Below are 26278 nucleotides of genomic sequence, written 5' to 3'. Positions count from 1 at the left end.
ACTGAGTGCTCCTCATTCACTCAAGTGTAAGATTGGCCGGAGCAGCTTAAAGATGATTTGAACAAAGCTGTCTGACCTTGTACTGAAGGTGATTGAGGAACTCCTGTTTTGTTTTTTGTTTGTGGTTTTTTGTTTGTTTTGGTTTTTTTTTCCTTGCTGCCTGAGTTGTGGCTATAATCTCTGTTCAAAAAGTGGCAAGCTGGGGTGAAATGGAAGGAAATACTGTGGCTAGAATAGGAGGAGGAGAAGGTCTGAGCAAGTCCTTATAAGTTGCACTAATGATTTTCTTGAGGGGAGAAATAATTTGTTGACTGATTCTTCTCAGTTTTTTGTCTTTAAGTTTCAGTTCATGTATGAATTTACAAAAGTTCATACTATGTTTATGCCCATAAGGCTGGTACCTTGAGTAGTGGATTTAGTATGTGTTGCAGGCAAAATGGTTGAGAAAAATGCTTGGAAGCGAAGTTTCTCTACCTGCTCATGTCTTGCTAGTTCTTACTACTTCATTCACATTGTAAAGTGGCAGGCACTCTGCAGGTTTAATCAGGAAATGGCAGCAGTGACAAGACATGATGAAAACCGTCTTCCGATAAAAACAGGTAGCACTGAACAGTTCTTCCTTTTGTTCTTAGTTGTGTTCATTGGAAGCTTTAAGGGATTGGTTCGATTTCAAACAAAGTTATAACAAAGCCTTTTTCATCAGTGTTGAGGTTTTTGGAGTTAGAATGAAGACAGTAATATGGTTGTGTTTGGAATGGTTAGGTCAAGTTTGTAATCTGTTCTGTTTAATACTGTTTCCACAGTGTCAATACCAGATGCTTTCAAGGAAGGGCAGGGGAGAGTCTGAGAGGAAATTGCAATACTTGTTGATTTTGCTCAGTATCTACAGGTAGCATTTCCAGAGCTCTGGTAGTGCAGACTGTCGTTGGTCTTACTTGTAAAGCCGTTACTAAATTAGGAAAACCATGAGTCATTTTCTGTCTTATCTGTGCCTCTGACCTCCCTTGGACCCAATTACCACAGGCTCGCTAAACAAAGTGTGTGGCAGTATTTCCTTCTGTTAAGGAAAACTGTTAGTCTTAACTGGACAAACAGTGGAGCAGAAGTAGAGTTGCAAGCAGAGTCTGCAGCTCTACAATTTCAGACCTTCTACAGGTACTTCTCTTTTAAGTATTCGGCACATAGCTCATTGAAGTTTGTTTAAATTCCCTGTTTTTTCGTGTTTGTTTGGGTTTGGTGTGGGGTTTTTTTTGTTGTTTTGTGGGTTGTTTTTTTTTTTTTTTGTAGCAGAACAACCCCACAAAAACAACCTCAGGCCTCTGAATTTTCACATAACTTGGCAATGTATAAATTTTGGTTTAAGGCTGTATTTGAGCACATGTTTGAGCTTAAGTGGGCGCATCATACAGTAGCTTAGAAGGAATAGCATTCCATAAGGATGCCTATCACTGACCTAGGGTTGCTATAGACTTAGCAGTTTTGCATACTGTTTCCTCCCCATGTTCTCTGGAGAGAAGAGTTAACAGCAGGTCTGTGTCAGGCCTCTGTCTTGCCTGTCTGCAGTGGTGCAAATCTGACGTGACTCAAAGCTGGAGTCTTGTTTCCTGAACTCGACAGGCCAAGCAGCACCCCCAAAGCCATCTTGTTATTGCTAATGTTTCTTCCAATGAGACAGCTGGATTAAGGGGAGAAGCTGCAGCCTCTCTAGCTCTCCTCATGACATCTCAAACTGAATACCTTCTCTAAGTGGTAGCAATCAAATTCTGTTCATCCCAGTAAAATTTCAATCCCATATGGTCATCCTCCAAAGCCCTGTCTTTGCCCCATAACTCAATTATCCCAGCCTCTGCAGGTGTTCTACAAAGATCTGTTATACACAGCTATTTTTCAGGTCTTTAAGCCTCATTATCCTCTGCAAGAAAGCAATTGTCTGGAAGCTAGAGATAGCTCGTAGATGGAGGGGGAATGTGAAGAAGAGAAGGGAAGATCAGTGAGAATTTTTCAGAAATTTTGGGAAACAATATTCTAGCACATTCATTGCTGTTTTCGTTTACTCCATGACTAGCTAAACTTTCTCTGTTTACTGTCAGGAGGAGTCCTGTAGCCAGTATGCTAGCTTCTTTCAGGTCATAGCATATGTCATTTTTACTGCAGCCTAATGTGACATGCTCTGCATATATTTGCTATATAATATATATTAAATGCTTTCTCTCTTCAGTTGTTCAAACGCCGAAATGTTGCAACAGCTGAGGAGGAAGCAGAGGAGGAAGTGATGTCAGATGGTGGCTTCCATGAGGCTCAGATGAACAACATGGAGATGACTTCTGTGAGTGATGAGAAGGGAATACAATGTTTGCTGAAACTGGGCAGGCCTGTTGTGCAGTGACTTGAGGGGAATGGAATTCCAGAAGAATGTGAAGAGTGGCATTCAAAGAGCTTATGGATAGCTCTTAAACACCTGTCTCAGTGAACTGCCCTGAAACAGATTACATGAGAAAGAATGTTACGGGTTAAGTGAGTGGTTACTCGGTGGATATGCTTTCAAGAAAATTAAATAAAATGTCATTGTTCCAGGCAAGCTGATTACTTCCTGGTTTTGATGCTCACCATTATGGGTGATTTTTTCAACTGTTGCCCAGAGTTGTTGGGGTTTTTTAATCTGAAATTCATAATGCTTGAAATGTGAAAATGCAAACCAGGCAATGTGTTACTGCAGTTTACAAAGTAAAAAGGGGCTCAGTGGAAATCTTTGTTAGTGGACTTTCAAGTGGCACCATTTTTAGCTAGGGTGTTGGAAACACAGCTAGGCCTAGCTTATCTAGCTGCATGTATCCTTAAACTCCTTTCCAAGCTGGAATTTCATCCTACAGAAAAAACTTTTAGTGGAAATTAGGCTTTTCTGCTTTCTCCCTGTTGCTTTACCACTTCTTTCTCTCCCTGGAAAGAAAAATGATAAGGGATTCGGGCTGTAACAGAGAGGTTTAAGGAAAGTGCAGTCCTCACTGAAAAGTCTGACCACTGATCTTCATACTTGTGTTTGTATTCAGGGTATGCCAATGATGTTTTTGTAGAAATCAGGCTGGGCTTGGTTTCTGTTGGTGGTTATACCAGCCTTGAAAATTACTGTGAAACAGAGACATGCCTATAAGCAATGTGATAGATCACTAATCGAATATATTGGTTTACTCTTCAAGATGGTCTTTAAATGCCAGACAAGTCCTAAATACCATTTAATCATTTGTGTGGAAGCTTACATGAAGTGACTAGATGGTAAAAAGTAAGGAAAAGAGCCTATCTAATTGAGATAGATACTACCGTTATACAGTTTACTATTTTAAATGTCATTCATTTCAGGGTCTTAACAGTTGGAGCTGTTAGCTGTTACAGACAAATCTGCACTTAAGAATGATGCTGCTTATGTAGATGTACATGTATGATGACTCATTTGTTGTCCATAATGGACTTATCTTGGTTTTTACTCAATAAGAGATAAACTTGATACCGCTTTAACAAATGTTGTAACCTTTTTACCACTAATCCCAGGTTTTGTTTTCCCTCTTGCTCTCTATCACTCTCATTCTGTCTCCCCCACCTGAATCCTAGAGTGCAGTCATCACCTCTGATATGATTGAGATGATTTTCTCCAATAGTCCAGAACAGCAGCTTTCAGCCACCCAGAAGTTCCGAAAGCTTCTTTCTAAAGGTAAGGGCTGAAATTACTTAGGAAAAAAATGTAGAAGTGTCCCTGGCATATGTTTTTACTTTGACAGCAATTAAGATTGAGCTTCATACACAGATTTCTGGATGAAGCTCTGTTTTGCAAAATGTCAGCAGGTGTATGTAATAGTCACTTCTTTTCTTGAAATCTTTGTAACTACTAAGTGATGCAGATGTGATGTCTACTCCTGAATGTAAGTTTAAATATTGTAGGGAGTGTCTCTATGGCTCAAATAAGCTGATATGCTGAAGTTTCTCTGCATGTGTGCATGCCAGAGTGACTTCACAGAACTGCTGCTCTAAAGTTGGTCTGCCTGAATTACTGAGTGCATTAGTGTTTTGAATCATGTTACCTCATTACCTCAAAATTCAGGCTGGAGACTTCTTATGGTGACAGATAGGCATCCATTGCATTTTAGTAAAGGTAAAGCAGTATTGTAGAAAAAGAACACACTCTCAGAAAAGAGGAGTCAGTATGTTCTTGGATATTATTTTGATGCGGTAATTTGAGAATTTCCCTACAAAGAAATGAATGTATCTAACTTTGGTTTTTATTTTAAATAGAACCAAATCCCCCAATAGATGAAGTCATAAGCACACCAGGAGTGGTGGCCAGGTTTGTGGAGTTCCTCAAACGAAAAGAAAACTGTACATTACAGGTATACAAATATAAATATATCTATGTTCCTAGATTATGAAGGCATTTGGTGATGTAAATGAGGTAGAAAAAAATCAGTGATTTTTTTAATTAGCTGTACTTCCTCTCTTTTTCTTCACTAGGTTAAAAAAGTTATTTTATCTTCAGGGTTTCTAGCAAGGCCTCTGAGGACAGGAGAGAGATGTCTAAGTTGCACTGTGTAATTGCTAGGATGGGCTCTTTACAGTTTGTCATTTAACAAAAACAGAGTTTGAAATTGGGACCTCAACAGATAAAAAGCTATTAAACTAAACTTTAATGTTTGTCTTTTTTGTACTAATTGAAGACAGTTTTAAATCTTCAGGATTATGACTTAAATTTTTGATTAAATTAAAAAAAGTTTAGAATTAGAATCCATAATGATAAACATAGAAACTGTGAAACTTACTTGCTTTGGTTTGAAAAACTAAACTGTGTTTGCGACAATGGTGGTTAATTTGTCTTGGACTTGCTTCTTGGAGCTTTGTCTCATTTCGAGGTGTCCTTTGTCTGGTCAGAGTTCCTTCTGGCTTAGTAGAAAATGAAAGAAAACAAATCATTTAGTAAAGAAAAAAAACATTAACAGGTAACCATTAAATACAATATATAGGTTAGAATCAGTGTTCTTTCAGAATGCATAAGGCAACAAGTTTGTTAATGCCATGTGAAATCCAAATTTTGATGAGTGGAGATATGCACAAAATTGATACTTTTTTTTCTTACACGTTAGAGAAAAGGTTCCACTTATAGGAATTACTTTTCAAACTGATATCCACAGAATTCCAAAGGTCTATTAGCTACCTTTGAGGAGTCTGTGGACAGTAACTATGCGTATGTATCATATTTAAGCCAGTTGGTTTGCAACTGTGGAAAGTTTGTAACCAATTTGATATATATATAAAAAAAATGCCTTTTATTACTTATAGGGCTCTAGCATGGAAGTCTAAGAGAGGCACATAAAGGGAAACAAGGTCCTAATATTTGAATAGGAAGGGAAAATAAAGGTAGAGGATATTTCATCAAATGCAGTTACATCTCTTGTTTAAAAAAATTCAAAAGCAATTGTAGACTGAGTCACATTCTCATGGCCGTACTTGTGTAACATGTATTGATTTTTACACAGAAAGAGCAAAAATCAGTCAAAAGTTGAAACTTGCCGAGCTTGTCCTAAAGAGTTTGTAACAAAGCATTGAAAATATAAACTTGAGTACAACCTGGTGGCATCCATTAGGAAGCCAAAGGGCAAGTTCTAAAATACGGGTAAGAAACCTCTGTGGTTGAAAGATGACTAATAATACTGTATCACAAAACACTGGATAATCACTTCAGAGAAGGTACAATTACAGGAAAGCAAGTACATTTTATGTTGGCCTTAAGCTCTGGCCTGAACGTTTTGCTTCTAGTTCATTAATGATGAGTCTTGCAGTTTTGACATTGTGTGTTTCTGCTTTATTGCAGCCCATGCTCTTTATATTACAACGATGTATTTTGGAATCGTTTATTCTGATCGCATGTTACCAGGATATAATTTCTCCTTTAGTTGATCAGGAGGGTAGGATTAATTGTATTTTTAAAACTGAAGTCTTTAATAATTAATAACACTTTAAAAATTAAAAGCCTTACAAGTCTAGGCTTAGTTGTTGAGTTCTTATTTCAGGCCTGTTTCAGGATTCTTTGCATCTCCTTAGCAGGAGTTGCTTTTGTGATTAAATCCTAAATATAAGTCCTTGCTGCTCTTAAGAGATAGCTAGGCTTGGAAAGTATATCAGGATTTTAACTGGAAATAAAACTTAATAAATTTTAATATTTAATAAAATTCATTGGTAATGTCAAAATTTGTCATTTATAGCATACAACTTTCTACTTTTATTGTTCATTTTTTTGCCTTTTCATTCAACTTTTAGCAGTCTTTGTTCACTAGATTCTGAATGTATCTGATAGGATTTAAATTTGCTAGTGTAGTGTAATAATTTTTGGACTGAAAAGCATGCAGAAATCTACCAAAATCTAGATTTCTAGAATCTATATTTTCTGAGGTCTATATCAGGTAGTGTTAAAATTTGCATTTCAGCTTAAAAAGTTAATGTTTTATCAAGTTGAGATTAAAATAATAATAAATTGCAAAAAAAGTTAAATCAAAAAATGCAGATTTTTAATTCAGGATCTCAGTTTTGCTTAAAGTATTGAATAAAAACATCATACTCTAATATTCTGCATACTCTTTGCAGCAATACTGATCACCAGGCGGAGAGGAGTACTCTGCTGTGGTTGCAGAATTCTACAGATTGTGATCACAAAGTCGTTTGTGTGGGGTTTTTTGTTTGTTTCTTTGTTTTTTAATTCAATCTCCTTTCCTGTTTGTTTTTTTAAATGGCTTTTATTTCCTTTATATCCACTGAGTTTTATCCAACAATGTTGACAGTGTCTCTCTTCGTGCATCTTCAGGAATGTCATTGCTGATTCAGTGAATGCAGGTATCAGGTGTCTTGTGGGAAGACTCATTTTTTGTGTATTGGTTCTTAGGTGGTAGGGAAAGGAAGTAGAACAGGCCAAAGGTAACACAATTGTGTAGCAAAAAATAATATTTGAAAAGCCACAGCAAACCCGATCTTGTTCTCATAAGGAACTTCTGCAAATTTTGATTTTAAGTGATACCAATAACTCTGTGATTCTGATTCTTACTTTGCAAATTGTCTGTGTTAATAATATCTCATGCTTTTCCTACGCCAATTCTTTCTGTCTTTAAAAGGCATTTAGTCTTCGTTTTTGATGTGGCATAGAAGGCTCCTAGTATACTTTCTTTTGTATTTTGTTTTCCAGTTTGAGGCGGCGTGGGTGCTGACAAATATTGCCTCGGGAAATTCCCTTCAGACTCGAATAGTGATCCAAGCAGGAGCCGTCCCCATCTTCATAGAGCTGCTTAGTTCAGAGTTTGAAGATGTACAGGAACAGGTAAAGATTAAGAACGGTGTTGGTTTTTTTTGTGTGTGTGGTGATTGGTGGGGTTGGGTTTTTTTGTTTGGTTGGTTTTGGTTTTTTATTTGTTTTGTTTGTTTGGGTTGGTTTGTTTTGGTTTTGCTGGTTGTTTTTTTTGTTTGTTTTTTTTTCCTTCCCCTGAAAGGAACAAGGCTATCCTGTAAGAAAGCCTTTAGAGGAAATGTAGCATTTGGCAGTTTTGCACAACAGTTCTTTCTACCTAGTGTGTGTTTAAAATATCTAAGCAAGTACTGTATTTTTCTTTTTCTGGAAATGATATATTTAACCACAGCCAATGCGGTAATGCATTATGATCTCTAATGGGTTAATGTTTTTCTGTGTATTGAGGAATTCAAGAAGTCTTGTTTACAAAATTGCTTTCCAGATGGAAAGTTCATGCTTGTTTCTCCTGAAGATAAAGCATGAGTGGAAACTGTAGTTTGTTCTCTACAGAGAAAATTATAGTTTGTTCTCTACCTTCCTTACAGAGTAGATGAATATTCTTTTAAGGCCCAAAGGGATCAGTGTAAAGCACAGACGAAACATTTGACTCAGTAATTTCCGCATGAGGCCCATAACTTGTGTTTGAACAAGGACGTATTTCAGACATGTAATCTTGCTTTGAAGACTTAGGGTGATGAAATATTAATCATGTTATCAAATAGAGTTTCAGTTAGGATTAAGATTAACTTGAAACCATGCACCTTTACTGTACAAATTTGACTAGCTTTGGGTTCGGGTATTTGCTTTTGTTTCACTGTCTACTCAATTAGTACGCTCTCTGTTTTTTCCTATAGCTACTTACAGACCATAGCTTAAGCTTTTATTGAGCAAATTAAATTAAGCTCTGAATTCTCATTATAAGGCTATTTCTGAGGTGATTGGTTTGTTTTTTTGGTGACCCTTTTCTGAACGTTTCTTTGTTTCAATATCTTTTTGTGGTGGTGGAATTACAAGCACTGGGTATTCCAGTAGCACTGTTCCGGCAATGCTGTTTGCAGAGATAGTACCTCATTTTAATTTCTACTTGATAGTTTGGTGTGTAAATATCCAAGATGTCTTTGCGGACTCTTTGCCACAGAAGCTGGCTGTGAGCTCAGGTTAAGCTGATTATCCAATATGATCCATTGTTCTTTTCAGAGTCACTGACTTCCAGGGTTCAGTTCTCCATCCTGTAAGTGTGACCTCTATTCTCTGTTCCTAGATGTCTGACCTTGCATTTGGCTGTATTGAGATGCATGATTGGAGAAGTCCCGACCCATAAGCATTGGATCGCTTTGTGTAACTTGCCTTTCTTTCTTATAGCTGGCTCAGAATGTACCACCTGTACTTAAGGTTGCCTAACATTTTCCACAAGTCAGACAGATTTTTATTTTTATTTTCTCAGTTGCTTATAGCTTTCCAGTTCTTTCACTCTGTTACTTTTCATTTTCAATGGTCTGTCTCAGGATGAATTATTTTTGAAAAGTTTTTTTTAAGAGAAATTGAATTCAGGTGCTTGAGAAAATGATACTAAAGGAAATAAGAAATAAGAAATTTTTTTTGTCCATTTTTTTAGCTTCCTTTGAGGAAATGAGTCTGTCTGTTGTTGTAGAAACTAGAAATGTGATAGGGAGCTTGCCAAAATGGCAGATGAATGCTATGTTCTGCCCATGTCAAAATCCATCCTGACTTAGCTATGTGATGCTTTTTAGAGTTTGTTTTTTGGGGGTTGAAATTGGTGGCATTACTTTCCAAATTCAGCCATCACTTGTGTGGTGCTGTTCCTGCAGAATGATTGATGCTTTGAGTGTGATAGGGGCTACTCCAGTTTTTTGCTCCTAATGATCTTCTGTGCAAGAGCTAACTTGTTTTTTTTATTAGGTTGTTGTTACCATCCCTGCTGATGTTCAGAGAGCAGGTGGGAAGAGCGAACCTGTTTAGAATGAGTTGTGCAGCCTTCAGCCTTAAGATGTGTGAATTAACAGAAGAGCTTAGGGGCCACAGTTAAGTAGTTTATCTGTCTCCTTCCCCCTCTGCCTCTTAATAAACTGCTGACATGTTAAATTCAGACTGCAGGCAGGCAGAGTGGGTTGTAATTACCGCAAAATATTTTTCTATGCAATTCAGGTGCTGAATCCATGATCCCTCTGTTACCAATAAGTCTCTAAATACTAGTTACAAATTGCTCTGTGGTAAGCTGTGCTAAAGAAGGAAGATGTACCACTGCGAAGTGTTACCTACACCTTTTCATAGCGGGTTTCTGGGCTGCAGGTGTAGAGATTGCAGCGCTGCTCACAGCTCACTCTGGGTTTGATGCAGGCCAACATGAAAGAAATTCTGTTTTTTCCAACAGCTTTAAAAATTACCAAACACTTCACCATAGTATCTATTAAGACAAAAATTAAAAGCATTAAGCATTTAAAAGTTAGCTCTCGTACTTCTGCATTACAGGATAGCATTAATACACAATTGCATAGTATTTTTCCAGATGACTCTCATCTCATTCAGTATATGTACAGATTGTTGCCCTGGTAACAAATCAGTGGGTAGTAAAGGAGGCTTTTATTTGTCACACTGTGGCCCTGTTTGTTAAAGTCGGAACACGTTACAGTGAATGAAGGAGAAAAGGGAAGGGATTCTTATGATTAAGGCAATTGCAGGTTTCTGAGATGCATTTATCTACTGCTTAGTGTCTGGTGCTGGACAATTTGCTTATATCAGTTTTCAGTAAGTGGATACTAGTTCTGTGTTTTTTGAATGCTCAGTGTGAAATATTTCTATTTCGCTTTGTAGTTGAGGACAACTCGGCACTTTTGCAAGTGACTTTTGTAATTAGGTCTGTGTTTTGAGCAGATCTGGTCCTGGACTTCTCAAGCTGGATTCCTGAAACTGGGAGATACTTGGCCATAATTTTTTACTCTGTAAAATGACGATTCTTATCTTCTTTCACAGTAGCGCTGTGAAGATTATTATTTGCAAGCAACTCTTGCTACATTTGCAACAAATTACAAAAATACAGGAAAATACAGAAAATAAAACTACATGTTCAGGGCAGATGGGCCAGAAGCTAGCCCTACAACCATATAGTAAAGGATGAAGAGAAAAAGAAATATTGAAGGCTGTGTTTAGTAAGCCATTCTTTGTGCTAAGTGGGATAGTAATTCTGTTGAAGGAAATGTTAGTGATAATATAATTTTGAATATGTAGCATAGCATAAACTAAAGAAAAAAACAAAAAAAAATTAATTTGATTTACTGGCTCATTGTTATCCAGTGTTTTTGTCTTACAGTAAGTCAGTCTCGCAGACTTATACCATTGAATTTGTCTTATTTCAAACTGCCCTTAGCAGTAGCTCAGGAACAGATACCAGTTTACCTTACCTGATCATGATTTTCCCAACAGTTATTTTTCATATTTATAAGCTAGTTTTAATCTAATGTGTTGCACTCCTTCTTTTGCATATGCTAGTTTCCGAGTCTAGTGTGATTCTAAATCAGCAGTTTTGTAGAAGTCTGTGTGAGGGAATCTTTATGTTTATTAAGCAATGTGTATTTTAATGAAATTATATCTCTTTACAAGATGTCTTTTTGCAAGATCGGTTTCCCATTAAGCTATGCAGGCTCACATTTAATTACCCTACCATCCTTTAACTCTTTCATTGTTTGTATTGTATATCAGTCTTTCTCAGATTGTATATCAGTCTTTCTCTGTGATCAGTGGTCAAATGATTGGGCATCCATTTTTCCTATCAAAGAAACTGAGTTTATTACAGAAGCTACGTGTCCATTATTTGTGAAAAACGCTTTGGCTACATCTCCCCACCTCTACCGGTTCTGTTTTTGGTGTACTGATTTTTAGATTTAGTCAATGGCATACGTCCTAGCCTTCTTCCACTTATCAAAGTTTTTTTCTTCCAAAAGACACCTAGAAATTTAGATATGCCAGCCTGAAATTATTTATATTGAAGGACTCCAAAGCCCTTTAGACATGCTTAAGGTTGATCTAGCTTCAGCAGTGTCTTAGCTGCAGTTCTTTTCTGAGTTCCCTTGCTGACGTATTTAAAACCCAGATGTCAACTTGGGTTTCCTTGATGAACATTGAATTTCCTTCAAAAAACATGCAAGGCATTACGCTTCCTGTCTGAGATCATTGAGATTGTTTCACAGTGACAGATATGTGTCATTGTGTTCTGTTGGACAGCCTGTGGCAGGAGAATCCCCAGCTGCCCCGTTCTCCTTTGGGAATGCTTGTGTTTTCAGCTAAAGCAACCAATGTTTTGGTTTTTTTTTTTCCCCTCAGTACTTTTCCATTCCTAGTTGTGTTGCTGTTCCTTTTGGTAACCATCTTTTGTTTGGCACAGGTGACCTGTGAGTCTGGTGTCCAAGTTCTGTTTGGCTTTTACATCAGCAGTCCCACCAACTAGGTCTTAGTAATCAAAATGTGGAAAAACAGTTGAGGCATGAGTATGAGCTACGTTCTGTGTTTGGATGGATGAGATGCAAGAAATAAGGAGCTATGACCACCCCAGCCACTGAAAGAGAGGTGTTTTCTGTGTTGGGGCATAGCAGAAGTCATCTCCTAGCAATGTGGCCTTACGATATCCTTCCTTGTGTCCACTTATCCAATCACACTTGTATGCAAGCTCATCTTCACTGTCTTCATCCCAGCATTAGATCCATTTCCCAGGTCAGCAACCAAAAGTAGAGAAAGTGTTGATTCTCACTTCATAATACTTCTCCACCAAGAGGCACAGACTCTATGCACTGTTGGTGGTTGGTTTAGCACTTGGTTTAAATATCAAAAGCTCTAATGAAATAATGCCTGAGAGCCTTCAGAATCCAGGGGAAAGTGGAGGGTTGTCGAAATGCACACAGATTATTCACAGAAGGCACCATATGGCTCAAAAGTACTCTACAAACTTGCACTTTACTGTTATTGACTGCTGAAGTTGTTCAGCACTGCAGGAAAAAAACACTGGAGTTTAATAATGAGTAAAACAAACTGGAGACCTGCAACAATCCCTACTCCACTATTAGCCGTAAATGGAAATTTATACAGGTGTATAAAAATAGAAACTGCAATTGACAACACAGCATTTGCATTTTCAGTTCACACACAACTTTGCTACCTAAGATGTTGGTTAAAAAGTCAGACTACAAATCTTAAAATTGCAGATTCTTTTCATCTTCAGGTCTGAATGTAGATATTGAAAGTACTGAAATGGAAATTTTTTTGAGAGTAAAATATTTTTCTTTTATTTAATAAACTCTGAAACTTAATGGAATTAAATATCCTTTTACCTCTGCAACTATCCAGAAAAGAAGATAAAAACATTTGGGATGTATAGAATGAAGCCAAAATGTTGTGGCAAGCAAGCCATTTACATCTTGAGGAGTGCACAAAAGCAGCAGTGGAAATCATTGAAACATTATTCAGACAAACAGACCCTGAAGACACTTGTCATTGTTCACATGTCATCTGTGGGAACCATGACAGAGCTTTGTATTTATAGCAGTGTCTGATGAGAAGAGTTTAAATGAGCTTGACTTATGTTCCTCGCTTATCTGAAGAGCTGAAGTAACTCCTTAAGGAAAGACATCTTCCTTTTTGAATAAAACCTTGCATATTTTTCTAAAGATATTTCAATTTCTTAGCATCTTGTGTACTATCAGTCATTATCATTAGAAGGATTTCTTGCAACATCCTCTCTTACCCCAGGTCCTGTGATATCAGGCTACTTGGCCAGAATTCTCTTGCCATAACAAAATCAAGAGTGGGAAGGCAGTAGAGATGCTATTTGACTTCTCTGGTCAGACTTTTTGATGTGAGATTTGCTGTTGCAAAACCAGTCTGTCATTCAGGGTCAGAATGGATTCTTGGATTAAGTGATTATCACTGCTGTCAACCCTAAAAATAGATATTGCTATAATGGCAGAAACAAAGTCCACAGACAAGTGACATACGGCTTCCAGAGGTGTTTTAACATGTGTAAGGATGTCCAGGCAAGGAGATTGTATCTTCATACAAAATTACCCACGTGTTCAATAAAAGGAAATCATTGCAAATTCTAACTTTTTTTTCACCCCTAAAAGTTCTTAGAAGATCCACAAGTTTATTTAGAACCAGCTGAAATCTTTGATTCATTCTTCAGGCTTCTCATTGCTGCAGAAATACAAGCATTGCAGTGAGCAACGAGTGTGGCTTCTTACAGTTCTAATACAAATGACATTTTGCAGGAGGTGGCATTTGTTGTCTCTTAAGCAAAATTTTTCCAGTAGCTAGCTGCCTTCTCCGTCTTAAGTCCATGAGGCTGCCAGACCCAAGGTTATACTTTTATTTCAGACAAACTGTTGTCATAACATAATAAAATAATAAGAATTGGTATGAAAAGTAAGTTTTCACGATGAAGATCAGTTTTGGGGGGACATTGCATAGTAATGGCTGTGCTGTTTCACAGCTAAGTCAGTATAGCCTGGTGCCGTGTCCCTGACTGTGGCTGACAGCAGAAGCGTGAAAAACAGTAGGAGAACAAAACACACTAATCCTTCCCCAGAATAGTCCCCTAGTCTCTTAACAACTTGCAGTTTAGGGACTTTCGATTGATCTATCTATGGTGTTATTGGTAATACTGGTACAGAGGAGGAGCCTTTTTATTTTGTATCTAGCAAGCTGACATCTGTATCTACATTTTGTATCTACATCTGGTTTTAGCTGTATTAATTTTGCAGGATTTGCTAGTGGTTTTGGGCCTCTAGAGTGGTTGGAGTCTGATTTTTAAAGTGGCATCTTTTTGTCACCGTTTAAAAACATGTTACAGTAGAAATCTGATGCAACAAATCAATTGACATCGTATCAATAATGAATAAATAAGTTTATTTCAGATTACCCGAGAATTTCCTTTAGGTAACAAATTTGGCTTATTCTGTCAGTTTTTTTAGAGGAGCAATTTATTTCAAGTTGAGATAGGGAGAGAAAAACATGCTTGTTCTGTATGGGGAATCTATGTATGTTCAGTTGGAGAAATAGTTACACACTGCAACACATTTTACTGCAAATAAATACATTGTCTTCAACTGAAGAGAAACGTGGGGAGGACATTCAGCTGCTGTCCATGATAAATAGGATTGTTTTTGTCCTCTACGTGCACTACTGGAAGTATTTCCAGTGGTTGTGTAGACATTATACGGGTCTTACCAAATAAGCAGATATATGTATCTATTTGATGTGAACTTGGTCCTCTGCTAACTTGAAATAAATAGCAAATGAGAGTTTCATATACTTTCTTGGTTACAAAGTATCATCTGTAAATCACACGGAAGTCATAAAATGGCTTTTATACTTCATATAGGCTACTTTTAATTTTTTTCAGTTAAAACTCTCTTACTAGTGGACAGTGATATCAAAAACACCACTTAAACCAAAAGTATAAATCCAACCCAATTAAATCTTTTATTCTCATCATATTACAGAACATGGATTTCATGCTTCCTTAATTATCTTCTGGTATTTTAGATCTTTTCTTCTCAAAATGAAGGGTTACAGTAGTACTGATGTCCAAGGGAGAAAATATGTCTTGCATTTTGCCATGCATATGTCTTAATAGGCAACATGGGTTCTGTCTTGTATAGCTTTCTCTTAAAGAATATATGCCAATGCCCATCTGAACGCTTTGATTCTGAATATTGGTTTATCTTGTGTATAGATTCCATTTTCATCTTAGTTGGTGTCAGCATTCTAAATATGACTGTGTAAACAACGCATGCTTTTATGGCTTCTTAGGAAATACTAATATGGGCTGTTCCACACAAACATTTTTGGGTAGATACAAACTTGCTTGACCTGTGCTGTGAACATCTGGACTTGAACCAGCTCTGAGCCAGGAGGAGTGTAGAGTTAATACATTACTCAGCTTGAGGAGATAAGCTCATCTCTTACATTGTGGACAGAGCAAGGTTATGTCTGCCTGCGAAGTCTTTGGAGACATACATGTTGGCTGTTTTGGTATTCCTCTTAGATCTGTGTAAATATTCCTGAATCATATAATGAGCTTGGGTGTATATATGTAATACTCAACCAGAATGCATTCCCCTTCTGTACATTGTCCAGGATCTAACAGTGAGAACAGAGTATCTCCCATGCTAATACATACACAAAACTGGTTGAATTGTGAGAATAAAAGCAATTACTATTCTGTTTTTCATTGCAGGCAGTATGGGCTCTTGGCAACATTGCTGGAGACAGCACTATGTGCAGAGACTATGTGTTGGACTGTAATATCCTGCCCCCTTTATTGCAGTAAGTCTGTTTTAATATGTTTTCCAGAATTTTGCTTGAGTGTCTGGTAAGACTGAAGTTTGGTTTTTGCCTTGAAGAATAATAGTGATTAGTTTTGTTGTGGAGTAATCAGACTTTTTAATGGGGGACTCCTGAACTACTTTTGTAATGGAGCTAAAATGGAAACATGTTTTAGGAGCAGCTAAGCTGGAACTATTTTATTCTACAGAGTGGGTGGATGCCTGGGCTTATTATAGAGTCATAGAATTATTTAAGTTGAAAGGCACCTCTGGAGGTCATCTAGTCAAAGCTTTTCTTCATAGCAGGTGAGATCAGATTAGATTGCTCAGCTACTTAACCAGTCAAATCTGGAACATCAAAGGTAGACTCTGTAACCACTTGGGGCAACCTATTGCAGTATTGGACCATGGCAAGGTGAAAAACAATGTTCTGATTTCTAATCAGAATTTTCTATGTTTCACCTTGTGACAGTTGCCTCTTGTCCTATCATTATGTACCTTTGAGAAGGATCTGGCTTCCTCTTTTCTGTTGAACTGTTGTGGGCAGCAGTTATAGCTCCCCTTACACAGTGTCCTTCTAAGGCTGAACAAATCCAGGTCTCTAACCCTCCTGTTGTGTGTCATTTCTCTAGTCTGCTAATTATCTTGATGGTCCTCTGCTGAAGGACCATAGTGTTGCTGAAACAGTGACGCCATCTTGTGTTATGTCCAAATTAGGATTATTCGGTCTCTGTCCTTTGCAAAATCTGTTTGCAGCGGTGGAGTTTTCCAGTACTCTCATAAAGACATTGCTACAATGTGGGATGGCTATGAGAAAAAGAAACCGAGTTGTTACAGTTGTGGAAAAACTAGGTCTTGCCTTACTGCATTCCTCCTAGGCCAAAGAGCGCTATAGGCTAGTCATTTCTAAGCTGTCAGGGAAGTGCCTTGTTTAGAGGCTTCACGCTGTGTTTGACTTAATTAACCAACTCCACAGGTGTCTGTGTGAGGACTGGTCTCACATAAGGGGACTTAGAGTGTAAGAGTGGCTGACACAGCTTTGGTCGGTGTGATAGTCCTAATGTGAGAGGGCAGTTTTAGTATGCAGATCTCATAAAGGTCTCAGTATTACAGTTCATCACATCATATCATGGGGCCTCCTGTGCCTTGTGGAGCAGAAGTTGAACCCTGCGGCTGGTGTATGGATGCCACCCCTTAACAACTGCAGGAAAAGACTGGTTTGGGGTGGTCTGTAGAATGGTGTTCTAACAAGAACCCAGTGGGCAAGGCTCTCATATGCTGGGACTGGAGCCAGTGTGCACAGAAAGTCTGTAAATGGTGCTTGCTGTGAGATTCGTGACTGTCTTGAATGTTTGGGAAACCCTAAACCTGATTCTACACATTTTCTGAGGATATGTTTTGTTCTTCACTAGTTAACATGCAAAAGTGTAAAAGTGGGGCTGATAGTCTGAGACTGACATAAAAATGCAGTTCAGCGAAGATAGTACTCTCCAAAACTACCTGCAGGTCCTTCTACTTAGAGTAATTTTTTCACAGTCCCTGTGCCTTTTGACTGTTAATCAGCCACATCAGTATCTAAGCAATTAAATGAATGCACTTTTAGCGTAATGGTTGTTATTCTTGTTGGGCTGCTGGGATTCATGTGTCTAGCATGTGTAGTATGGTTAGTATCCAGCCATCAAGCATGATTTTCTTCAGGGTGTATTTTTATAGAAAAAAAAATCTAGCATGTTTTGCCCTGGTGTATGTTGAAATGTAGGCCTGAACTTACATTTTGATGATTCATGCAGTTGATCCTACAGGGTTGCCTGGCTTTGATTTTTAAAAAGCAAAGGTTGGAATTTTTTGTTGGTTTGTTTTAGATTGCTTTCAAAACAGAACCGTCTCACTATGACCCGAAATGCTGTATGGGCTCTATCCAACCTCTGCAGAGGGAAAAATCCTCCTCCAGATTTTGCCAAGGTAAGAGATGCTTTAAAGGAAATGTGTTGTAAGGTGGTGGTAGCCAAATAAGCAATGAGGGTGGTGAAACTTAAACTTGGTAGCAGAAATGTTTCAGAATTTCTCTGAAACAACGTATGGACTTCTTACAGATGAAGTTTTTGAATGTATTTAGTCCTTTGGGTGGGCATTTACAACCACTGTTTTAATATAGCTGTCTCCTAGCTTTTTGTTACTGTTCCTGTACTGGAGATGACCATCCCACAGAGGAACAAAACTCTGTACATCTTGGCTGCTGTAGTGCAAAGTATGGCACATCTTAGTGGACAAGTGTGAATTCAAGTTGCCAGACATTGTACTGCAGAGGCTGAAGAATTCTCATAGCACTTTTCTGCTGCCATGCTCCTCCGTACTTGTGTAGCTACAGCCCTGCACAGAAGTGCTACCTAGGTCTGAAATTTTCTGAGTATTGAACCTTGAGATGCCAGTGCCTAGTCCTATAATGTTACATATAAGATTAACTGACATGTTAATAGATCTTCTGGCCCTTTTAATTGCACAATGTATGTATCTCTTCCTAATGTCTTACAGGTTTCACCTTGTCTTAGTGTGCTTTCCTGGCTGCTCTTTGTCAATGATACAGATGTATTAGCTGATGCCTGCTGGGCTTTGTCCTATTTGTCTGATGGCCCCAATGATAAAATCCAGGCCGTGATTGATGCAGGAGTCTGCAGAAGACTTGTGGAATTGTTGATGTAAGAAATTTGTTCTGAGCAAATGTACTATCCATTTTTTCCCCTAAAATCAAGGTTCAATAGGAAGCAATAGGAAGTTTAATTAGATATGTCTTGAAATGCAGTAATTTCCAAAAAGCAAGATTTGAGTTTTAATTTTACCTGTCTGTGTTCAGTCTTCTCTATTTGTCATGAGTAACAGAAACAATGGAACTTCTCTTGTACTAGTTTTGCTATTTCTTAAGAGATTTTTTCCTGCACCTAACAGCTGCATTTTTGTAAAATCCATAATATGTACTGGGATTTTCTCTGCGCCATTGAAGTCCATGTTATAATTACTTACCAATGAAATTGCTGAAGGATATCAAAGATGGAAACGTAAGAGTAAAATTTACTAGAATCGACAGTACCAAGGACTTGAAATGTAAATAATTTCCTAAACCCTTACTGTAGAAGAGTATACACATTGATCAGTAAAGTGTAGCTGTGGGAGTTGGGGTCAGGGAGACTGGCCTTGTTCAGAGCTGTTTCTTCAGGTCTAGGGGAAGGATTTGGAGCATTCAGTTACCTAAGAGCAAGAAATTATGGTTTTCAGTGATGTAAATAAAAAAGACTATTACGGCTTTTAAGATTGAGGCAAATCTGGTGCTGGATTAACAAGTAGAATGTATTACCTAAGGTACCTTTTTATAAAGAAGTGCTTTCATTTGAGAAAAAAATTCCTTACTTCACCCTTCCTATTCCAATCTTGACTCAACAATGATGATGGGAGGATGCATATAATGGCAGAAGATGGTCAAACAGCTGTATGGGTTAAACACACAGCTTCTACCCGTATTCCTTTGTCTCCTTCTCTGCCTTTGTGTGTGCTACATTAAGTGTGTTTCATAGTTAAAGCAGATTACTTTTTCCCTCCCAAGGATGCCTATACTCTGAAGCACTTGTATTCTTTTAGTCTCATATTTTATTTTTATGCTGCTGAATGATATCTAAAGGCCTGAATATTTAGAAACCCTAGAAAGACATACCATTAGTTTAAAATCAAAGAGTGTTTTGATTCAGATAGTGAGAGTTAAGTCAGGTTTAGCAGGGAGGTTTTCCTCTGGCTGATGGATGTTCCTTTCTTGAGGATGTAAAGATGGAGATGCTTCAGGATGGTTAACACTTAGATCTTTCCTTGGTAATTTTAGGCACAACGACTACAAAGTTGTATCTCCTGCCTTACGAGCTGTTGGGAACATTGTTACAGGAGATGATATCCAGACCCAGGTATGGATTCACTTTCTCTTGCATTGTACTGCAGTTCATCTTTCTGTTAGTTGTGGTAACCTATTCACAAGCACCTCCTCTTGTTCCTTTTGAAGTTTGAAAGTGAAGGATTGATGACACTAGTTGCCTCAAAACATGTGGTGGTTTTCATAGTTTTTCTGTTCAGTTTTGTACTGTTGGTGATTTTTACATAGCTATGTCTGAGATTTTTATATAGCTGTGGAATATCCTTTGGTTTTTTTTTTTCCTAGTTTGTTTAAAGCAAGTCTGCCTCAGGCTGAATTTTATGCTGAATTATATGCCATGGTAGGGCCATCAAAGGCCTGTCACATTTGATGCTGTTGATGGTCTATGATGAATATACCAAAACCGAGTGTCTGGTCAGATTTTGGATGGTATGTAGCTGTGTCTGGGCATATGTTTGGAGAAGCATCAGTAGGAGGCAGTGACTCCCACTGCTGTATTGGAATTAAACTGGGAGCCAGGAAACCTGATGCTTCAGAGGCACTAGGTTGTCATCCTGCTGCTTGGTAGGTTTTGCAAGAGGCAGCAGCTCCCACCAATTTGTAAAATCTGTGGGAGCAGAGAGTCCGTGCCTTGCATACATGTGTTAGCTGTGATCCACTGGCTGGTGGGAATCTCTTTTTACATGTAGAGCAGAAGCTCTAGTTACAGGCTTCTGCTGTTGTACCTTATGTTAAAGTCTTTTCCCTACACTCTTTGTGCATTCCGATAACCTTTTGTGAGGCTTAATTGGGAATATGAGGAAGAAGAATATAGAGTAGGCTACTGCTTTTGAAACTTTGCTGACTCTTGGCCTCCATCTCTAGTTCACAAACTAGAAGCATGCCTGTGTGGTGTAGGGCTGTCTGACAAATGCACAACCAAATTGGATTGAAGTGAGAGGCTCAGAGAGGCTTGCTGTGGTGGCTGTTGACTCTGCTAAAACTGATGGGAGAAATGGGATCAAGAAGTGGTAGTAGCTGCGAGTGGGGAGGTGTGTGCAGTGGAGGCAGTGAAATGGACATCCAGGAGGCAGTGGTAGCAGTTAGAGGTGTGAGATGATGCGAAGAGTGTGGAGAAAGATGCTTTCAGTGAGGTGTAGATGCATAAAGCTTTTGGTTCCCCGTTCAAAGTGTTTAAATTACTCCTTCCATGTAAATTATGCCAAAGTGAAAATCCAGGTTCCTCATCTTGAGACTTCTTTCAATGCTTATTTTTTGGTTTGTCTAAATGTATCCTTTGGAATTCTGTAGTTCTGTGACAATGAGATCAGAGATAAAGATGATTTAGCAGTGGCAGGACACTGAGTATCTTATCACTAGGAGGAGATTAATGTGATTTTTTGATTGCTACAATATTTTTTGTGTAGCTGAATTGCATAGGCATTCTTGTGTTTTTTTTCAATGGCATTTGTTTTGCAGATCAGTCATAATGATTGAGGTGTGTTTTGTAATTTCATAGTTTCATTAAAAATAAAAACAAGGGATCACTAAATCACATGTAATGCAAGTTATTAAATAGTGCATAAATCTTAATTTTAATTCAAAAAAAGTTTGAACTTTTTTGTTGTGCACAATTTTTTCAGAGGAGTATACCATAAGCTTTCCTAAAATTCTAGAGAACTGTTTAAGTAACATTCTAGTAACTGTTTAAGTGCTTGATAGTCCTGCCTGCAGATTGTGCTGTATGCTGAAGAGGGGTACAGAACGCATATAAAAATCCTTAATCAGAAGGAAGAGCCTAGCTTTGATAGTTGATACATTTTTGAATATGAATGCAACATATAACACAGTTGGCTGAAAACTTCTCTGTACAACCTCAGAGCACAAACCTGCTTTTACTTTACATCTCATTTTCAACTATTAACAATTGCCAGTGCTTGGAGATGGCCAAAACCATATATAGTATGCATGAAGAAAAAAACAAATTTGTCCCAGTAGATACCTGATACAATCCTGAACTGTAATCTTTACTTTTTTAATCTTAATGTGGAGTAGAAAGATTTTAGGAGTATGTGCGGGACGTGGGGGGATACAAGCAAGGGAATTCAGTCCACAGATTTCACGATCAGAAGTCATCACCATGATTCAGCTTGACTCTCATCCTTCTGACCTCCACAAACAAACTGAAGAATTTCTCATAAAATTCTGTACCACACTGTTCTTTCTAAGCTGCCTGCTTTTGCCATACATGGCAAAACTACTGTGCTTCTTGGTGGGCTCTTCCAATTTCTTTCTTGTAAGAAGTTGGAATTTAATTAAAAAAAAAAATAAAATTAATTTTTCAGTCATTGAATCCTGTTTTGTGCCCTTTTAGAGGTTCAAAAAGCCCTTCACTATCACACATGACATAATCAAGTATTTGCTCTTGTAACATCGCTGTTCTGGGGCATTTTCTCTTGTACTTTGGGCACTTAAAATTTTTATTTTGGAAATGCAGATTTTCCTGCAACTTTTCTGCTGTGTAAAATAGCAATTTTTTACAATATTTTAAAATTTTTAATAAGAATTGCCCATTCATAATGTCACTGGACACAACACTGACAACAGTCTGCCCCACTGTGCCAGCTGATGTAGAAAACAGAAGTAGTTGGAGCTTCCAGGTGCACAAAAATACAGAAAACAAGATGACAGGAAAATACTGTCATCTTATTTTTGTTTGGTCATAATGGGCTTAGTATCTTCTTGTATTCAGGTCACACTGAAATCATAATGAAGGAATGATCTCTTACCTGAATTGCTTATTAGCATTCCTGCAAACATTTCTTAGTTCTTGCTGGTTTTTTGTTGTTGTTTTTGTTTTGGGGTTTTTTGTTGTTGCTGTTTTGGTTTGGTTTTCTTTTTACTTTTGGGGATCATCTGATGGGATATGCTTTTTAGATTTTGAAGACATTGTGTTCCTTGTTCTTGTGATTCTTTATCCTAAATTTCCTCTAAGTTGTGGTTTGTTTTGTTTTTGTTTTGTTTTTTTTTTCTTTCTTTTGTATTCAGGTAATTCTGAATTGTTCAGCCCTGCAGAGTTTACTGCATTTGCTAAGCAGCCCAAAAGAATCTATCAAAAAGGAGGCATGCTGGACAATATCTAATATAACAGCTGGAAACAGAGCCCAGATCCAGGTAACCTTTTCAGCTATGATCAGTAATCTTTGTCTTGCAGGCTAGAAGAAACACATACCACGTGGTACACTGGTTTTTGTGTATAAAGTGCATATTTGTATGTATACATAGTCACAGATATATAATTACATATAAGCAGAAGTATATTGTAGGTTCTGTGCATAATGAGAATATTTCAATGGCCCAGTCATCTCTCAAATTCAAATTACTTAATTTTGTAATCATCTACAGATTATAAGGTGGGGAGACGGTCATGCTAGAGAATGACAAAATGAGGCTAAGCTCAAGAAAACCTTGTCTTAAATATTTGCTTCATGCCTTTGACAATCACTAAGATATAGAAATTCTCAAGTATGAAAAGAGTAAGCTACAAACTTTGAGAATCAAATAACTTTGCATGTTTCTTGATTTCACCACCAGATATAGACACCTACATTGTAAAATACTTTCTTTATTCCTGTTTATATTTTCTTATAATTCCTGATACAGGCAGTTGTGCTTAGCCAAATCTAAAATTGCTATTTATTAAACTGAACAATAATGGAGGATATCTAACATGTTGCATTGGGATTTGTCCTTTCTGATTACACCAAATTTTGGAATCCCTTTATGGTAAGTGACAGCACACACAAGCAAATGAAAGTTACTCCCTTATGTCAGTCTTTGCAATTAGGCTTCCAAAAGACCGCATCTTTGTCCTGAGTCTGGACTTAGTGTCAGCCATCAAGAAGAATTCCCAGGACTTGTCTCCAGATGTTATAAATGAGAGATTGACCATCTCTTTCTGAGAGAAAAGTTTTTCTTTGACTAGATAAAGAAGAAACTGCTAGATATGTTTTGTTTTCCTTGGATATGGAGTTTTTTTCAGAACAGCTATACTAGGTGAATTTTTTGCTTGGCTTTCAAGGACAATGCCTCATTCCTTCCCTTTTTCAGAAGTGATGAAAAAACAGATTGTAGTGAAACCAGGCTTTATCTGATAAATATACAAGGTTCTCATCAAGGCAGTTGAATGAAAGTCTCCTCATGTAAATCAAACTTAATTCTGAAGTTACATTTCTCAATGCTCTTCTCCCTCACTGGATACAGAGAGTATTTTCAGAGATTGCAGGGGATGTGTGGAAGTCCAGTTAGAGATATCTATTCTTGAGGAACAGAAATAAATAGCTGAAATATTAGACATTAGAAATATTTGTCTCACTCATTAGTAACCAGGCAGAAACAATGCATGTTCACACAGAAAGTAAACCAAGCCCCGTAATACATTGGCAAAAGTGGCCGAGAGGTACTTCTTTCCTTCATATCCTTTTCCTTGGAAGGCAGCCTGACACTTGCTAGTCCTCTATCTGATGGCTCTGGATTATTCATTCTATATGATGAGAATTAGCATGAAGTGGTTAACCCTCTTCACCCAAGGGACAGAATTATTCTCTTTTTGCAGAAAACTTGCATGAGATTGCATGTTTTTCCTGAGGAAAGTGTATTACATCTTTTGCAGGTGGCACTTGCAATCTTTTGTTTATACATTCTCCCTTACAAAGAACATTCAGCTGCTGAAGGGGCAACGTAAAGTCTTAATACCTTGAATGAGGTCTTCATCTCAGAAGGCACGGGAAATAAAGTTAATACTTTTGTGGAAGATAACTCAGTCTCTGCTAAGCTTCCTGGCATTAAGAGCCAATGCTTGTCTAACTTCAGAGATGCTTATGTTAGGAAATGAGCAGGCAAGAAAACAAAACTTATGAAGGTGGAAAGCTGTGTAGGTCCTTCTTGTCTGATGTAAGGATATGACTAAGATGGAAGTGGAACTGCAAGCAAAGAAACCTCCTACAGTTGTATTTGCTCCAGCTTTCTCAGTCAAAATTTTACTTCGGCCACCGAAGATCATGTTTTTTGTCAGATATAGAGAACGATATGGTTACTTAATCTAACCTTGGTAGAGCTCCAAAAATTTTGATTCTGCCTTTATTGTGGCTTGTATGTTAATCTGTGGACTAGCTGAACTTCTAACAAAAAGTGCTGTGTAAAATCAGCAACTGTACCACTGTTTTTTTCCTGCATCAGCAATTGTAATTGCTGTGCATTTAGCAGTGCAGAGAAGGTAGTTACTGCTGCTTGTGCTAAGGTAAAAATGTTTTTGCCTTTGCTTTTCTTGCAGTGAAGAATCTTTTGGCTGCTTTATCCATGCTGCTACCACCTTAGAAACAGGAGGAGCAGTATTTTCTCTCTAGAAGGCCATTTCTACTTTTCCTGGGATGTCTAAGAGCATTTTCTGGGGAACAATCCAGCCCGATACATTTTCTTAACCTTGTGGTTTTTCCCAAGTCTATCAGAGTTGCTTTGGGATGCACAATCATATAGGAATGTTGCGGACTTAAGAAAAAGAAGAGCTTGAGAAGATCAGATACCTGTACAGGTTATTCCGTAAAGAAATAAGTACCGGAAGTGGCAATAGAAAGTAAAGTTTGTTACTAGAGCATTTTTTCAAAACTTCAGGATCTCTATTTTCATATTTTTGATCTACTGAAGATACAGTTGTGAAGAGTCCTAGAGGTAACTTAAATTCTAGGGCACCAGAAGCTGTTTCAATAGTGTATTTACTTCTGTGACTTCTACATAAGTATTCACTGTACCATGTCTTCCTCTTCAAGTGAAGGAGTAAGTGCCTGTCCTTGTTTGCACAGTATTCTCACACCTCGTATCCACTACTCAGATGTGTAAAAGTAAGGCTTTAGGTGTGGAGGTTCTTAACTATACCCTCGGTAATCCTCTGTCTTCTAAACTGTTGTCACATCCTTATTTGAAACCAAGTAAGGATAAAATAGTCTCTCCTTTGTTAAAACAAAATTTGCCTCATCTAGCTAAACAAAATCATTAGGTACATCTATGCATGTGTGTGTTTAGTAGTTTTTTAAAGGTTTTGGGGTGTCTTACCACCAGTTTAGATCTGCCCCCTTTGTACTGAGAACAGGCTAGAATTGCTTTGTGACTTGGAAAGGTGAGGTGGGAATGCAGGGAGAGAGAAATTAATGCTATGAGCCATTAATATTGCAGCTTCATTTCTAGCAGGTGATTCTTTATAAGTACAAAACCCCCCTTCATTCTGCATAGAAAAATAGTTGTTGTGGTTGTGTGGGTAGAAGCTTTCTTTCTCAGGATTGTTGCATCAGGAAGAAAACACATTGTCAACCAAATCACTAAAATACATGTAGATTTAAAAGAATCCAGCTTAAAGCAGCTGCCTTAGGATATGTCACAGGCAAGGTTGGAAGCATGTTGATGCATTCGTTACTCAAGTCCATTGAAAAAATGTAAAAAGCAACTTCTCAAAAGTAAAAGCGATAGTTCATTTAAGAATCCCTCAGGCTCCGTTCAGAGTAATTGAGCTGCCTTTGAACTCTGAGCACACACATGCTGTATAGTGAAACACTGACTGCCCTAAGTGTGTACCCCATTTAATCTGCACTGGCAGTTATAGAAATGAGATTAAAAAACCAGTGTTTGTGATTCTGAGCAGGAGATAACTATCCTGGTAATTATGACATATTGCAAATCATGTCCATCATGAGG

The 26278-nt window shown here is 37.8% G+C and overlaps 1 protein-coding gene across 1 annotated transcript in view; it reads left to right on the top strand.

Annotated features, from left to right (window-relative positions):
• The window catches only part of KPNA1 (karyopherin subunit alpha 1), a 52703-nt gene that overhangs the window by 12905 nt on the left and 13520 nt on the right, over positions 1-26278 (top strand). The window contains exons 3-11 of the mRNA XM_075034482.1: positions 2219-2326; positions 3604-3703; positions 4282-4376; positions 7214-7345; positions 15558-15646; positions 17508-17607; positions 18178-18341; positions 19511-19589; positions 22583-22708. Coding sequence (XP_074890583.1) covers positions 2219-2326; positions 3604-3703; positions 4282-4376; positions 7214-7345; positions 15558-15646; positions 17508-17607; positions 18178-18341; positions 19511-19589; positions 22583-22708 — 993 coding nt within the window. The remainder of the gene's footprint in view (positions 1-2218; positions 2327-3603; positions 3704-4281; positions 4377-7213; positions 7346-15557; positions 15647-17507; positions 17608-18177; positions 18342-19510; positions 19590-22582; positions 22709-26278) is intronic.

The sequence above is a fragment of the Buteo buteo genome, chromosome 8 (genome assembly GCF_964188355.1).
Source record: "Buteo buteo chromosome 8, bButBut1.hap1.1, whole genome shotgun sequence".
In the NCBI taxonomy this organism is placed as follows: Eukaryota; Metazoa; Chordata; class Aves; order Accipitriformes; family Accipitridae; genus Buteo; species Buteo buteo.
Note: the sequence above shows the minus strand (reverse complement) of the source record. Positions and strands in the feature narration are given on the sequence as shown.